Source organism: Rattus rattus, chromosome 2 (assembly GCF_011064425.1).
Source record: "Rattus rattus isolate New Zealand chromosome 2, Rrattus_CSIRO_v1, whole genome shotgun sequence".
Classification (NCBI taxonomy): domain Eukaryota; kingdom Metazoa; phylum Chordata; class Mammalia; order Rodentia; family Muridae; genus Rattus; species Rattus rattus.
Genome location: NC_046155.1, coordinates 77,489,941 through 77,507,692, shown reverse-complemented (window position 1 = coordinate 77,507,692; position 17,752 = coordinate 77,489,941). Strand labels below are relative to the sequence as shown.

Genomic DNA, 17,752 nt, shown 5'->3' with positions numbered 1-17,752 from the left:
CTTGGAGGTATATTAAGAAGTGCATCACAATTGTATAAAACATTTCTGATTGCTTTTGCTGTCCATCCTCATTTTATTTGATGAGAAAACTGGGGTTTGAGGTGGATAAGTGCATTTCCCATAGTCCTTCGCACAGCAATGGGGGGGACAGAGTCCTAGGTAGTGGAAACAGCATGGGGGTGGGGGGAAGATATCATCCCACCATTAGAGATGACCCTGGGGAGGGACTACTACAAAGGGCCTACCAGTAAAAGAACCAATCTCCTGATTGGATTGGATACATTGCCGGCATCTGTCAGATTATCATGCTTCATTCAACCCACAAATAAAAAAAAAAAATGACACGATATAGATCAACCTAAAGAGCATCTGGGGCCACAAAGGCAGGTTGAAGTAGTCAGACCCTTGTCATTGGCAAATGCCTGACACTTACAAAGCAGAAAGATTTGTTAAGAACACTGGCTCATGTCTGTAATCTCAGCACTTCCGAAGCTGAGCGGGAGATTCTGAATTTTGAGACCAACCAGAGGAATAGGTGAGAGCCTGCTTCAATAAACAAAATGAAGAAAAAGAATGAAGAAGAATAGAGAGAGAGAGAGAGAGAGAGAGAGAGAGAGAAATCTATAAATCTATTTCAACTTATGGTTTCGGAGATCTTGGTATGGAGACGCAGGAAGGGCAGGAAGAGCACAGTTCTCCGGTCATGGTGGTTATGAAGCAGGGCTTAAAAACACCTGGGTGAGCAGGCTTTCTCATTCTTTTTTTTATTTTCAGGATTGTAATTTAAATACAGCATTTCTCCTTTTCCATGCTCCCTTCCATTTTCTCCCTCCAAACCCTCTCATGTCCCCCTCCTTGCCCTCCTTCAAATTCGTGACCTATTTTTCATCAGTTATTATTATATGCATATTTGTATTTGCATAGACTATGTATTCCTGTTGAGTCTATATAATGTTGCTTGTATGTATATTTCAGGCACTGGACAACCAACCAGTTGGCATGTTCTTCCAGGGAAGGCCACCTCTCCCATTCCCAGTTGTACTCAGTTGCTTGTGGTTCTTCATGATGGGTTGAGGCTTTGTGATCTTTCTTCTTATCTACCTCACATGTCTGTTTTTTCCTTATTCTGCTTATGTTTAGGCAGTCATGTTTATTGGTGTGGCTTTTAATATGACTGGAAAATAGAATCTCAGAGCTGTCTTCCTGATCCTCTAGCTCTTATGTCTTTCTGCCCCCTTTCTGAAATATCCCCTGAGCTGTAGGTTATGGGAATGTTTTGTAGATGTATCTGTTCAGAGGGACTACATGCCACAAGTCCACACTTTGACTGGTTATAATTTTCTGTAGCAGTTTCCATATGTTACAAAGAGAAGATTCCTTGACCAGGGGTGAAGACTATACTTACCTGTAGGTATAAAAACAAATGTTTTTAGGTTGTAGTTAGGGATTATACTAGTTTAATAAAATAGTGATTATAGATTCTTCCCCAGAAATCATGACGTCACCAGCAATGAGTAGTTAGCTGGGTTCCTATAACTGGCCATGGTATCCCTCTTATTGAGTGGGTCTTAAATCTAATTAGTCAATATGCAGGTGAGGGCTTGCACCAGTTAGGTCAAGGCCATGAGTGGACAGTAAAAAAAATAAGGCAGGGACAAAGTTTTTGTAAGGTGGGAGAGAGGAGAAGGAAGGAGAATCAAGATAGAGATAGAGAAGATGACCCAAATCTGGATGGTCTTGAATTGCCAAGGTAGTTGGGATGGATTTCTGTAAGCAAATTTAACTTATATAGGTGGGAGGTTTATATCTTTATCAATTGGTTGTAAGTTTATTGTGTGGATGTATTGTAGACTGGGAATTTAACATATAAACCTGATTGTTGGGTTATAGTTTGTTGAGTCTTGATTTTAATGGGTTGTTGGGAGCTTGCATCATAACTATTAGGGGGTGGATGCTGGGAATGTAAGCAGAGTCCACAGTAAGAGAACTGCGAGATAGGTGGTCTCTGTATGAAACTGGCGTGGCAGGGACCCGCCTGGGTTAGAGAGTACTTGGGGGCAGCCTGGAGCTACTGAGATAAATTAGTGCTAATTCCAATGGTCTGCTGGTACCTGAATGAGCAAGAGCGAGACCATGAGGGTGCGAGCAGGAACCAGTTCACCGATTTTTATTTTTACCGAAATAGGTCTTAAGTCAAATTAGAGAAGTTGTTACCACCATGATATTAGCACCACTACTGCACCTATAGGGTTAATATTGATGTGGTTCATGGGTGTGATAACCGGGTGGGGTTATTGATGTTCTCCCACCTTTGGAAACTTGCATAGCTCCTTTGGCTACCATGAAAGCTAGTCCTCATAGAGAGCTGTTCAGATCAGTCGAGTTCAGGGGCCTTTGGTCCATGTTTCTGAAGAATAAGGTATCTTCACCAATAGATACTTACCTTTCATGTCTGGAGGGTAACCAAGGGCAACAGTAATAGCTGTATGTTTCAGGGGCCAGTTAGAAAGCCCTGGCCAACAATGAAAAAGAACTCCTCATGTTTAGTACATTCTGCCATTTTTAATACCTTCTGCCTATGGGACGGTGCTAATTGCATTGAGAGCATGTCATCCATCTAAGTTAATCATTTCTAGAAACATTCTTCTGGAAACATCCAGAAGTCTGCCTCACTACTTCCCTAGGCATCTTTTTATCTAATTAAGTTGACAAACAGGAGAAACCATTAGGCAGGAGTAATAAAGCAAACTGTAGACCAAGAAAAGGCAATGAAAACCTGGCATATTGACACTTGACATCACAAACAGCCACATCTTCCTTCCCTCTGAGGTTGAGGTTTGTTGGGAACCCATACAGCTTGAGGGTTTAGGGCTTAGACATTCATCAGGATGGTGGGTACGCTCAGGAAGAGCCTATGGGGCTTGGGTGTGAGTGAGAAGCAAGGAGGGCTGGTAACATCCCCTAGGCAGTGGCAGCCTGATATACAGCTGAGAGGGAAGAAAGAGGTGAGATGGAGAGACCTGGAGGCCATCCTGCCACTCACTGCCTGTTAACTGTGAGCACAAAGGGCCCGGGAAGACAAGCTGGCACCTCTGTAATCAGTGCTTAATTGTTGCACTTGCCCTTTGAGATGCTGAGCCTGAGGAAAGGAAATAAGATAGGAGATTGAAGTCGGTGTGTAGGGTTCTGCAGAGAGGCTCTCTTTGAATGTACATACACAAAATATTAGACAAGTTCATTCCAGATGGGATCCTCAGTCAGGAGCAGGTGACACATATTTCACCCTCTAATTTATTCAAAATAATGGAACTCTTAGGATATCTGGATAGGAAGGTCTATGCACAAAAGACAAAGGGCTAGACCACAGTGGTTCTTCCACTATGGGTCATGACCCTTTGGGGGGTCAGATGAGCCTTTCACAGGAGTTGCATATCCAATATCCTACATGTCAGATATTTACATTAATATTCATAACAGTAGAAAATTACAGTTATGAAATGGCAACAAAATAATTTTATCATTGGAAGGTTATGAAATGGCAACAAAATAATTTTTTCATTGGAAGGTTGTCACATGATAAACTGTATTAAAGAGAGCATTGAGAAGATTGAGAATCACTGAGCTAGAGGAAAGGTTACTGTTAGGAGGACACTTAGGCTGTAGGCATTTAGATTTTAAAGCCGTGTTTTTCTACCTGTAAATTTAGGAAATATTGCAAGGAATACCCACGACCCCACAAACACCAAACAGTGAGAACAAAGTTAATCAATAAACTATCTCGTATGAACATACACACACAAGCACACATAGACAACTTTTTAAAGATATATGGGTTGGGGATTTAGCTCAGTGGTAGAGTGCTTGCCTAGGAAGGCATAAGGCCCTGGGTTCGGTCCCCAACTCGAAAAAAAAAGAACCAAAAAAAAAAAAAAGAAAGATATAAATTCAGCAATGACTCATTTACAAATGCATTTTAAAGGACTGTGGAATCTGTAGATCTTTCTGTCCATATGTGCTATCTAAAGAGAATGGAACTAAGACGTCCTTGCCTGTCACATGGTTGCCCGTTGATATTAAAGTCAAGCAACACACTGAGAAAGATTAGTGGGCAGGAAAACACAAGCAATATTTATCATTTGTGCAGCATGAAGCATGGGCCCTGGGTGGTGCCTAAGCCCTGCCCAGTAGTGAAGATTTCCAAATGTTTAGGATTCAATCATAGAGAAGGATTTCTGGTACTGCCCTGGTATATATGTCACACTGAAGTGCTTGCTGATGAGGAGGAATCTCTATCTTTAAAAAGTTGTCTGTGTATGTGTGTGTGTTTATATGAGAGTTTATTGTTTTCTCAATTGGGGTTCCTACTCCTTAAATGACTCTGGCCTGTGTGAAGTTGACATGAAAACACTATCCAACACTATGTTTCATCGAGAAGGGCATCCAGCTCTGTATGTCCAATGCCAATATAAAGAAGCCTAACACCTCCGGATGCCCACAGTCTTCTCTCTTCACCAGCAAAGATGTGATTATAGTCCAAGTTCAAGCACCCACAGGTATCTTCAGTTTCTCTGACTCTTCATAGTTCTGACCCATATGCGTAGCACAACCCATATATGCATATGTGGTTGGCGAACACCGTATATATTATTGTGTACTAAATGCTTGGTTGTCTGCTGATAGTGAACAGTACTACTTTATGTAAAATGGATAAATTACTCCGTGGCTCTTAGGTTTCAAGAAAGGTAATTATAATCTAATTCAAACTATATTTGCATTGAAACCTACAGCTCTAGTTTAAACAGAATCCCCATAATTGGTCATTGTGCAAAGCCACAGGAAAGGGATCTAGCTTCCATGCTGTCAGATCGGATCTGGCTCTATTGATGGGTCCACCTCTCCTAAGCCACACTTATTAAAGACTCTGAATTGGCACTGCACAGCTAGTAGTCCTCTATTTAGGGCATGGCATTTAGTAGGCCATATATTTCCCATCCCACGATGGAGCTTGTAGAATGTGGCACATTGTCTTAGTAGGGTGACAGCACTCATAACAGTAATGTATCTTTATACAGACATTATGCAGCTTTGCCAATAGAGCAGCCACTCTGGTTGGAACGACATTTGAGTCTGTGCCTCCAGGGTTCATAGTTTGAAATTTAATTGAGATATTAAGAGGATCAGAAGTGAATCTGTCTATGATGTTCAGAAGTTGGCCTTTGGGCATTGGTTGGGATTAGAAAGGTTACCAAGATAAAGTCCCTGTGTTTGAATTCTGGTAGCTTTATAAAGGAGAGAGCTACTAGAGGCCATCTGTACATGTGTGTTCCCTCTAGTGATATGTATGTGTACTACTTTCAAAATATCTTTTAAAAAATGGCTCGCAGTTTATGAAACTTGCAGCTCACCATGGCAGAAAAGAGGTGTTTGAGGATTCGTGGTGGTGGCAGTATCTACTGGAAGCTCCTCTCTTTACTTGAATTGGGAAGCTAAAAGTGGAACTAGAAACTAGGCTGAGCTCTAAGGTTTCAAGGCCCATCCCTAAGGATCCACTGCCACCAACTCCCAAAAGCTACTCAGGCAATCAAAATTGTGACAGCAGCTAGGAACAAACCTTCAAAACATGAACTGTAGGGAACATTTCAGAGTCAAGGCATAGCAGATAGATGCTTTGTGCTGTCATTGAATTCCAGCAGCCCAAAAGCCACCACCAGACGCAAGCCCTCAGAGCTCTACCTACAGAAGCATAAGACAATATTTCTGTTCCTTATAAGCTTCCCAGCCTCGTGTAGATGAACACAGTTGAATCCACAGGAACTTACTCCATTTTAAGACATCTGCATGAGGTTCATATTACTACCATTCCAGTTCATAGCTGAGAAAATCTGGACAGAGGGAAGCAAATCAGCTCGTCCAAGATATTACCTCTGATGAGAGGCACGGACCAGATCGAAATATAGCAATTTTGGTTAGACCAGTGGATCAAAAGAGTGAGTGTGACGTCTAAGAAAAATTTGTCAATACCTATGAGCATATATGGTCAGCATGTCATAGGGATATGAGCTGAAAGACAGTGGCCAGGGTTGCTACCTAACATTGAACACAGTATTGATTTTGAAATCCAGGGCAGACCCAATTTCTGATACACAGGCTGCTCAATGGCAGTGCCCAGGGCACTTCCTCTTTATAGATCATGAAGCACTTCAAGGCTTGCCTTCCCTGGAGAGAAACGTTATCCCATTCTTGGGAATACAGATAGCCTGCCCTTCCTGATGATAAGGATGTGTGCAAGTGGTGGTAATGAGACAGGACTACAGATGAATTCCTATCACTTTTTTTAATTTCACACACACACACACACACACACACACACACACACACACACACAAATAGCATTTAATTTGGGGCTGGCTTACACTTTCAGTGGGTTAGTGTATGATCATCGTGTTGGAATGCACTATGGCAGGCAGACGTAGAGCTGGAGCAGTAGTTGAGAGTACATTGTATTGGCAAGATAGAGGCAAAGAGAGAATGGGACTGGGTCTGGTGTGGCCTCAAAGCCAAGGCATACACCTCCTCCTCCAACAAGGCCACAATGAAGTAGAAACTTAAGGGTTCTTTGGAAAATCAGTTGGATGACGTTTTGATGGGAAAACACATGAAAGAACATTAGCTGAAGTGGACACAGGTGAAAGACTAAGGCAGACTTGTAAAGAAATGTTTGGTTGAAGAAGACATAGGTGAAAGGATCTTTTGTTAAAGGAAGTACATAGAAGGACATGTGCGAAGGATTTTTTTCACTAATGACATATAGGTATTGGTCTGTCTTCTTTTTAGTTCCAGTTTTTGTGGTTTTATTTAAACACAAAACATGCACATTTTCTTTTATGTGTGGCCAGGCGTTGGGATTGGTGACTCTGATGGCCAGCTGTGCTGTTCTTTCTATGATGGCTTTTCGATTCTTAGAGGACACATTGTGTGCAATCTCAGCACAGTATCGCACATCAGCAGCACTTCTATCTTCTTGATATTGTGGACCAGAAACCTCTGGAAGTGCTTAGGCAGCAAGTGCGTGGTTTTCTTGTTGCTCCTGTAATCAGTGTTGGGCATCAGGATCCGGCCCTTGAATCTTTTCTGCACCCCAATTGTCAGTTGACGTCTCTGGGTTTCTGCCAGTTTTGCTTAATTTTGGCATTTCGGTCTGACTGGTGCCTGATGAACTTCTTAGTTCTCTTCTTGATGGTCGTGGGCTTCACCAGAGGCCAGAGAGCAGCCACAATGCTGCAAACAGATGGCAGCCACCTCAAGGGCAGCACCAAGGAAGAAGCTTGGTCTGTCTTCTCAAATTGTGTAGTTGAGCTCTATTTATCAGAACTTTACAGAAAGAAATTTACCAAAAAACTTGGGGTGATATGCTATGACTTGTTGTCTGTTTTGCTTTGTTTGTTTTTTTATTTTTTATTTTTTGTTGCTTTTGTGGAGTTAGCTGATTGGCAGAGTAATATCAACTGAGACCGACTCACATGCTGAGGTAAGACCTGTAGAAGACCGTTCCAGTCTCCTCTCCAGTAACTTACTGTCTTGAATGTCAGGGACCACACCTGCTTTTTACACCAACATGCACTTAACCCCTTGTACATAATAATCACCAACAGACACTCCACTGAATTAATGAGCAGTGACATTGAAACATAACCCTTTTTATGCACAAGAAGTGGAGGTCCAAGGAGGAAACATTTGTATCCTAAATTCATTCAGTACGTTGACTGTTAACTCAGACCTGTAGCCTAGAATCTTCTTCTGCTTCTAGCTTAGAGCAGTGTGGTCCCCAAGCATGCAGATTTCCTCCCTCATCGTCTATATATGAATGCAGTTTTCAAATGGGTCACACTTCCTTTTTCATAAACTTGGGTGTGAAGACCCAACATATTTGGGAAAAGCAATGTCTAGCCCATGAATCATTGGGCAAGATTTATTTTTTCTCTCTGAAACTTGTCTTTCTCCATCTTTAGGAAGGGCTCTGTGAGTTACAGAGGCCTGAAAGGTTAAACCAAGGTAATGTGACACAGTTGCTGCACTGGCTGTTAACTGTGTTTCTTCCCTGGCTGAAGAGGAGCTGGACCCACCACCTGCCCTTGCTTTAACTACCATTTTTGTGGGTGATAGTTCATCAGGAAGGCTCAGAAAATATTGCTAATTCATGCACCATTTATTCCACTTGATAATGCATTTGGGAAAGTGTAAGGTGCCCACACACCTGCAATTTAGGGAAGCTAAAGGCAAACTCTGCGCTGACCCTGCCAGGGAGAATGGGCACTTTAGATCTCATATGCTTGACTGCTTTCTCCCTCAGTGTTCATGATGGTGTCCATTCGCTTCAGCTGAAGAGGCCCTGGAGAGAGATATTACAAATTGAATGATGTAGCTTGATCTGACAAGAATTTCTAGGGATTCTGGCCTGGGTTCTGTGCTTCACCGTAGTAAGCCACTTTCACTGTTCATGTAATGATTTTAAAATGTCGGATTTTTAAAGTTCTACTTTGACACTTACTAACACAGTGACTCTGGGACAGCCATGCCACTTTGATAAGCCCCTGAAATGTGGCACTTGTCAAGAAGTAACCAAAAGAATAGGCTATGGTATTAGCCAAAAGGTAAAGTTGAATTTGCCTTCTGCCTCTTTTGACAGTGAATCGGTCTCTCTAGGCTTCAGTTTTCTGATCTCTAAAGAGATTATAAGGGTATAAACTTGAAAAGAGATTTTTTTTAAAAATCAATATCAAATGTATAGAGAATTCATGTGAATCACTCACTAGATATTAACTCATTTAATAAATCCCTGTAAAAAGCCAATTATTCATGTAATGATTGCTCTCCAGATAATGGAAATGAGACATTGCAGGTGCTTCTGGACTTACAGTGAGGAAACACTCAATGAATTCGGCCTATGTTTAATGTATTGGAAGTTGACAGTGCATTGTTTTTTATATAGGCTCACATGCCCTCAGAGCTCGCCTCAAACTTGCTGGGTAGCTATAATTAACCTTGGACTTTTGAACCTTAAATAAATGCTAGGATAATACAACCACACCACTTGTGCCTTTACTGGGCACCAAACTTCAGGTAAGGCAAAAGCCCTACCAACTGAGTCCTACTCCCAGTCCCTGAAAATGGGTTTGAGACCATTGAACACCACTGATGCTCCGATATGTTGTGGAAGGTTGGCTGTTCCTTCTCATGATTATGTGGTTGAACAGAAACTGCAGTTCAGCATCAAGAGAAAGTAATACAGGTAGGACAGTATGCACACCTGCAGTAGCTACGTGGAGGCTGAAGCAACACAGTGTGACCCTGCCTCAACCAAACTAGCGTTGGGGTGGAGTCATAGCACAAATGTTAGCCCAGTCATAACTCCAAAGTCAAGGCATGGTATCTACTGAGTGTGAATCACTTTTGCAGGATCATAGTTGAAAACTTGAAAATTGGCTTATCTGTACTAGCCTTAAGGAAAGTGTGCAAGATCACACAACTAATAACACAGTATGAACTGGGCAAGTAGACCTCTAGATTTTATGCTCTTGCCTAGTGGGGATAATCCTGTGTCTGACTGTGTTTAGTGAAGTCAGTTTTCTGTCACACATGAAACATACCTTGGAGTGGGCAAGCCCTCTGTAATAACAGACTTAAGGTGCCTTGGCAACTATTGTCACTGAACTCTGCTGACTGGAATTCAGTAGGCCTGTGCTTAGCAAAGTGAAGGGAGTAAGGGAGAGAGTTGGAGGGTATCTCAAAAATGTTTGTGCTGTGAGAGCAGCTGACAGTTTGGGTGGAGTGATTCTCACTTCAGGACTGTATGTTCATGCTGATGTCAAGGCTGCTCTGAGGATCCTGGGTATTGTTAACAAGCTCTTTGAAGTACGGATGCCATGTTTTCTCACAATACAGTTTCTCTACAGTGAGATTCATGGTCTTTCAGATGGTATGATGCAGGCATACTGACCCCCATACATGGAAAATCTAATCTAAGAAGCATGTGATCCAGTTTCATCCAGTTTCCCCAACCCCCCCGGGAGCATGTATTCTTTTGTGCATTACTTCCATAATAACTCAATGACTACAAATAACCAGAGAGTTTTATTAAGAACACAGGCAAGGAAAGCACTGCCCGGTATCACAGAGAACTGAGACTAGTTATGAAGGACATGGGAACCAATTCTGTTGTGATTCTTTGGTTGTATATTTGTTTATTTTTGCAACACAAGAGAACAAATTAAGGGTTTTGTGCATAGTGCATGCTAAACTAGCCCTTTTCTGTTTAGCTTCACCTCACCCCACTCTACTTTAGGTCTTTATTATAATCTCAGTAATGAAAGGACTCTTGGGGGCTAAAAGGAGATAGTAAGTGGCTGAGATGATGTAGAGTAGTAATCTAGCATGAGAGAGGTCCTGAATTCCCTGACTTCAATCTCGAGCTCTGTACCCAAAGTATACACTAAAATAGAGTAGGAGTTAGTAAAAATCTTTAAGAACATTTAAATATTTCCCTGCTTGAGATTTGAATGCATAGACAAAGAGCAGGTCTGAGTATCTGCTGGTGACTAGCAGAAGATACACATTGAGCTCTTACTTCCCATCAGAGGGAATATGCAGGTAGAACATGAACGCTTATCTCCAACCCAGGTCTTTCTCTGAGTTGCAGACTACCACGCTTTCAGACTGTGAATTTCAGACCCCCAAGTTGCTGGGTCCACCTGAGTATGTAACAAATACCCCACGTTCCAAATTCAGAGTCAGAGTTGCTGTTTTCCACGTCCCGGCTTCTTGTTTGATGGTGTTCTTCTCATAACTAGATCATCAGTCCATCATGCTGCTGCCAGCATTCTCGGACACCTCTTTTACCTCAGTCTACCATCATAAGGATGATGGGTGTTTATTCATATGGACGACTGCCACGTCCATCCATAGCCTTGACATAGCTTCTGAGCGTGCTCCTCAGGAGCACACACAGTCTTCTCTGGTCTCACCAGTCAGCCAGACAAGACAATTAAGTATGAATCACACTTTAGTCTCCTGGTTTGGCTCTCCTCAGTAGCTTCTTGTCATATACAAAAGAATCCTTATGCCTTCCTCAGATCTGTTAGGCCCTCTAGGATTTGGTCCCCACCCATCTCTCCTGACCTTATTTTCTAATTCTCTTACATTTTCTAACTCCCTCCAGCATTCCTGGCCTTTCTCCTGTTCCTCACACACACCACGATGTGAGAACATGGGCGTATTGAAATGTCAGACCCAGCTGAGAAGAACTTAATTAAAAACTAGAAAAGAGAAGAGAAATTGAGGGGTGAAAAGCTTCAAGAAGATGGGAAGGATAAGACTCTAAGCCCAGGTGGAAATTTGTCATATCCAATAGAAGAAAGGCCTTCGTTAGCCTCAGTCTTAGTCTCTCTCCCCATCCCCCCAACTCTCTCTGTGCATGTGAATGCTGTGTGTGTGTATGTATGTATGTATTTGTGTGTGTGTGTGTGTGTATGTGAGTGTATGTGTGTATGAATGCAAGTGTGTTATGTATATGCAAATGTGCACCTGTGTTTGTCGGGGCAGAGGTCAACTTCAATTGTTCTCCCTCAGGTGCCACTTACCTTGTTTTTTGGAGACAGAGTCTCTCATTTGCCTGGAACTTTCCAAGTAGGCCAAGCTGGCTGACTAGCAATCCTCATGGTTCCACTTGTCTTTGCCTCCTGAGTCTAAAACTGTAAGCATGTACCACCACGTCCAGGTTTTTAAAAAGTTGGTCCAAGGAGGGGGAATCAAACTTAGGTCCCATTGTTTGTGATGAATACTTTAGTGACTGAGCAAAGCCCCCAGCCCTGCTTCCTACAGTGTTACAAGGAGAAGAGACCAGGGTAGTGTAGAAATAGTTGCTGGATCAGAGGTCCAGATCTGGGAAGGAGAAAGAGCAACAAAACTTATTACAATAAAACCTATCCAGGACTGGCCTTAGGTTTAGAGAAGGGATGAATAGCCTGGCAGTCACCTAATTAACTTCTGGATAACTTACCCATTAAACAAAGCATTCAGCAGTTTCCTTGAGAGTGAGACCTCAGCTTCTGTGCCTGTTCCCTTCTGTATGGAACTGGAAAAGTAACAATACCTGCTCTGATGATAAAAACAGATAATTCCATGGCAGTGTAATGCTCTTTTTGTCAGCAATCAAAGTCAGGCTGCATACTCCAAGCTTGTTTTATCAACCATTACTAGTAAATGCTCATTCATGACATAAACAAATGAATGAGTGAGGGAGTGAGTGAATGAAAGGATGTGTTTTAGAAGGAGAACCATTATTGCATGGATTTGGGAGAAACTACTGGAGATTTTCTCACTGGCAAAGAAAGAGTTAGATCTTAAATCAGTGACCAGCCTTGCTTACCATGGGTGCCCAGTTGTGGAAATGTGCTTGGGTTTCATGCTTTTCCCATTCACCTGCAGCAAGATGATCAGAGCCACTGAGACTCCTTTTGTGCCCTCTGCTTTCCTCAATGTTCCTTGCCTTTTACTCCTTCTGCATCAAACACTGAGCTGGGCATGTCCTCAGCTTACTGTATTCATTGGTATATTGAGTGGGAACCACTTCACCTCAGATGCTTTGGATAAAACATTCAAGATCCACACAGGTCTTGACAGACTGTCAATTAGCCAGAGGAGATGAATTGAATGGGACTTAATGTAAAGTTAGCACTGAGGTCTAGAGAATGAATGCAAAGAATGGAGAGGAGGAGTTGCACATCGGTGTTGAGTAAAAATACAAGACAGATATGGAAAAGTGCAACCCATGGGCCAAAATCTGGGGGAAGCCATGCAAAACTAACACTTTTCAGAACATTATCTTTCATCAACATTTATTTAATGTTTTGTGATATGATATGTTCCTGGTTGGCTGTCAGTCTCTAGATCAAGAATTGGCTTTATTCTAGATCAGATCCTCATTCAGTGAAATGTAAGTCTTTTCCTCTGCCCTTCCATAAGAATGGCTCTGAAAATGATCCCAGACAGCCAGCTTAAGTGAAAATAAGATTCTGGCATTCATGAGGGGCTCTCTTGAGCGATCCACCTGCATTATCACATTTAGTCTTCATCTCAGTCCTTTGAGCATGGAATTTTATTAGCTCCCTCTTTTATGTGAGAAATTGAGGCTGAGAATGGGAAAGGGGCTGCACTGAGACAACAGAGATCATCAGGGTTTTCAGGTTATTGGATTAGGCAGGTCCACTTTCACAGGCTATTCCTTACCATCACCCTTCCAAATGAGATCACTAGCACATATATAAACACACACACACACACACACACACACACACACACACACACACACACACACTGTGGAAACTATCATCTCCAAACACACATGCTTACTTATGGCCATGCCTCTGGCTTTCACCTAAAAACTACATCCTCCCCAACCAGTGTACTCTAACAAGGTCTAGTTCTAGCAAATTTTTCTACCAGGCAAATTCCTCTTGATTAATAAAGGAGCTTGCTTTGGAAGCTCAAAACCCAGCAGCAATTAATTATTGACAGAGCATGTGAATTAGAGATAAAAGAAGTCATTCTTTCTCCATGCAAGTGATAGTAAATAAATTTAATTATGGTAGGAGAGGCTAAGGGATCTTCGTCTGAATTAAGTTTTATTAGCTGAGACATTTAAAAGCATGTCATCATAACAAAGAGGTCTTGTGTAATCCTGAATGTACCACTTTGGTTAGGGCTCAGAAGTGAATGGATTTAATGGAGCACCTGATGGCAGATGGCCCACTGTACCATCCGGTATTGAAATTGAACGTGTTTATCCTCAATTAGCACTGGTCTCCATATGCCTATAGCAAACTGGCTGCATAATAATATCCTGAGCCTTATTTTTAGTCACCAGTTGGCCCTCAGCATTGAGCTGGAGGTAGTGGCATTGAAGTCCCTCCCTAAATGACAGCATGGATATAGAGGGGATTGATGGAAAAGTGATTCTGTCAGAGACTGGTAGACAAGACCCATGGTGTGAGGTCTGTGCTAGTCTGCAACTTTTCATTACGATAAGAGACAACTCCTACTACAGTCAACCTAGTAAGAAGAAAGGTTCATTGTGGCTTCTGCTTTCAGAGATTCTAATCCATGGGCTGCTTTGGCTCATTGTATGGGAGTAGTATATGGTAGGGGAAGCCTGGTCACTGCATGGCCAGAACATAAAAGTGACAAAAAAATATGGGGGAGATGCTAAGGTCTGAACATGCCCTTTAATTAATTTTTTTAGATTGTTTTTCACTTATGAATATGTGCTTTTGCCATCATGTATGTGTGTGTACTTCTGGTGCCTACAGAGTTTAAAAGAGGCTGTTGAATGTTCTGGACTTGGAGTTTCAGACAGTCGTGAGCCACCATGCAAACACATGCTGGGAATCAAACCCATTCTGCAAGAGCAGAAGGTTTTAACCACTGAGCCAGCTTGACGGCCCCGTAATATGCCCTTCCAAGGCATCATTCCAAAGACCTAACTACCTCTCCCTGGGCTCCACACTTAAGGACTCTACCATCCTACCCAGACTGGAGACAAAACCTGTAACATATGGCTGAGGTGGTGAGGAGGGGCAAGTATTCACGATCCCAGGTAGAGCAGGCTCCTAAGAGGTCTGCTGGGTAAACTTGGAAGCAGAGAAAGAAGAAAACGGTGTGTGTTGAACCAGGCCTATGCTTGCATTCTATTCGTCATTTCTTTCACAAATGAATTTAAGGTGACTAAAGATGTCAAGGCATATGGATATGCTTAAGTATGCTGAGGACACAAAGCTGACTGGATGTCTCTATGCATTCTTTATCCTTGAGCTTTTTTTTGTTCTTGTGGGTTTTTTGTTTTGTTTTTTGTTTTTGTTTTTGTTTTTGTTTTTTTCATTTATACGACACTGTTTTGGGACTAACTCGGGGGTCAGAAAACCTCTTTAAAAAGCAAAATAATGCATATTTTAGGTTCTGTGGGCCACATACCTGTTGCACCCACTAGTTTCACTGTTTATTGTATAAAGGCAGCACATAAACAATATGTAAATGAGCAAGTGTGGCTGTACCCCAATGAAGGTTTATTTACAAGCGTTGAAATACAAATTCTGCATAATTTTCCTGCATCAGACAATGCTGCTATTACTATCATTTGGTTTTTCTGCCACAACCATTTAAAGGTTATAAATCCTTCTTAGCTGTGACTCACATACAGACAGGGAGAATTTGCCAACCCAGGACTAGATAATCTTCGAGGTCTTGTTGAGCTCAAACATTTCCTGAAATCTACTACAACAATAATAAAACCCTAAATTTCCTGAGCTCGTGCACACATGAGATTCCATGCTAAATGCTTTTCAAACATTATCTCCCTTAATCCTCACACTACGGTGTGAAGTCGCTGCCATCATTACATCCATTTCCAAGATTATAAACCTAATATGTAAGGAAATTAAGGGCATATCTAGGTTAAATACAACTGCTAAGAGGTAGAAAGGCAGTTTAAACCCAGGGATACAAGATTCCCAAGGAATAATGCATAAGTCTTATGCTGACTTTTCTGATAATTACATAGTCAAGCCTACAGTTGGGACAGAGAGACAAAGAACTGCTCAGTGTTCATGCATTCTGTTCGGTGGCTTATACCTAGCCTATATGTTACACATAATTGTGCCAAGATACTAAAATATCTTGGCGTATAGTAATAACCATTATATTTCTTCTTTCTTCGTTCTTCTAGAAATGTGATGCCTAAGACATTGGATGGACAGATAACCATGGAGAAGACCCCCAGTTATTTTGTGACGAATGAGGCTCCCAAGCGCATCCACTCTATGGCCAAGGACATCAAACTCATTGTGGTGGTACGAAACCCAGTGACCAGGGCCATTTCTGACTACACCCAGACACTGTCAAAAAAGCCAGAGATCCCTACCTTTGAGGTGCTGGCCTTCAAAAACCGGACCCTGGGGCTGATTGATGCCTCGTGGAGCGCCATTCGCATTGGGATCTACGCTCTGCATCTGGAGAACTGGCTGCAGTATTTTCCCCTCTCTCAGATCCTGTTTGTCAGTGGTGAGCGACTCATAGTGGACCCTGCAGGGGAGATGGCCAAGGTCCAGGATTTCCTAGGCCTCAAGCGTGTTGTGACTGAGAAGCACTTTTACTTCAACAAAACCAAGGGATTCCCCTGCCTGAAGAAGCCAGAAGACAGCAGTGCCCCAAGATGTTTGGGCAAGAGCAAAGGTCGGACTCATCCCCGAATTGACCCAGATGTCATCCATAGACTTCGGAAATTCTACAAACCCTTCAACATGATGTTTTACCAAATGACTGGTCAAGATTTCCAGTGGGAACAGGAAGAGGGTGATAAGTGAGGCTAACGGTGTGGAGGGAAGGCTAATGAATAGCAAGGATACTCTTTAGGAGAGTTCCAAATTCCCCAGGTTCAGAAGCTTCAGCCATGCTGGAGTACCAAGTTAACCTGATCCATTCAGGTTACATCCAATGTCGTGGGCTTAGGCAGAAGTATAGACCTCATGGCATCCCTATGGAAGAACCAACAGTATCTGGTTGACCAGATGGCCACTCAAATCCACCATGAATAGTCTCTTCTGCTAGCTAATAGAGTGGGAAAACGGGATAAACATCTTCTAATGTCACAGACAGATGCTATGTTGAGTGTCAGAAAGAAAGAATGAATGAAAGAATGAAAGAGAGAGGATGGAAGGAAGGAAGGAAGGAAGGAAGGAAGGAAGGAAGGAAGGAAGGAAGGAGTGTACTTTGCAAGAGCTCTTATTATGATCTTGGGAGTCTGGATTCTAGCCTTGTATTTAATCCCTAGTACATAAACGTCTACTCTGACATCTCTCCAGAATGCTGTTTGTGAGAGCTCCAAGACTCCCAGGGAGCAATATCCTCCCCCCAATGCCTGTCTAGCCTTCCCATCAAAGGCCTCATCCCACACCCTTTGATTTCCTCCCTCCCCACAATATGAAGGCAAAGGCATGCACGTATGTTCTTCACCAAAAAATAAAATAAAGTAAAATAAATAGCCTACACCCCTAGAGCCTTCTATCTGAGAGACATCCAAAGTGGATCTCTCTCTTCATGAGTGTTCTAAATTATAGCGAAGTTCAGCACACATCCTCACCTTGGGATCTGGCCTCCACAAATGCTCCCAGAGCAGGGAGATAGCATGTGTGCTGAGCCCTGAGGTTGGCAACGATGAATGCTTGTAACTGTGGGTATCAGGCAAAACCCAGCCACTTGGTGGGAGGCCTCTTACCTTAAGATCCTTGTCCGTAAGGATCATGATCCTGGGGCATGCTCTAAGGGACAGGCTCTGCCCTAGAGGCAAAAACAGAGCTTGCTTGTTAGTTGTTCAGAGTCACCCTTCCAGATGCAGAGAGGAAGGAACCCCTCAATGTTTTTCTGTTTGTCTCGCTGCTGCCCCCTCAGGGTCACCTCATGGTTCATTTTTCTCTACTCAGAGATGCCATTCATTGGGCCATTGGCAAGAGTGCTGCTGCTTTGCAGTGTGAAGTGGGTGGGGGGGGCAAGGACTGTCTGCAGACATCCTTTTCAAGGGCTGCCAAATAAAGTGTCCCTTCCCATTAGTATGGTTCAATTAAAACACCGCGTTTGACATAAAGCACTTGTTCTCAGATCTCCAAAGCCAGGAATTGTAGTAAAATTGGAAATGTGTATGAGTGGG

The 17,752-nt window shown here is 42.5% G+C and overlaps 1 protein-coding gene and 1 pseudogene across 1 annotated transcript in view; one reads left to right on the top strand and one right to left on the bottom strand.

Moving 5' to 3' along the window:
• Positions 1 to 16,755, top strand: part of Hs3st4 (heparan sulfate-glucosamine 3-sulfotransferase 4) — a 405,604-nt gene extending 388,849 nt beyond the window's left edge. Inside the window, 1 exon segment of the mRNA XM_032892698.1 lies at positions 15,776 to 16,755. Within this exon segment, the coding sequence (XP_032748589.1) occupies positions 15,776 to 16,412 (637 nt within the window). The 3' untranslated portion in view covers positions 16,413 to 16,755.
• Positions 2,088 to 8,574, bottom strand: LOC116894733 (annotated as a pseudogene).
• Positions 16,756 to 17,752: the final 997 nt, after the last annotated feature.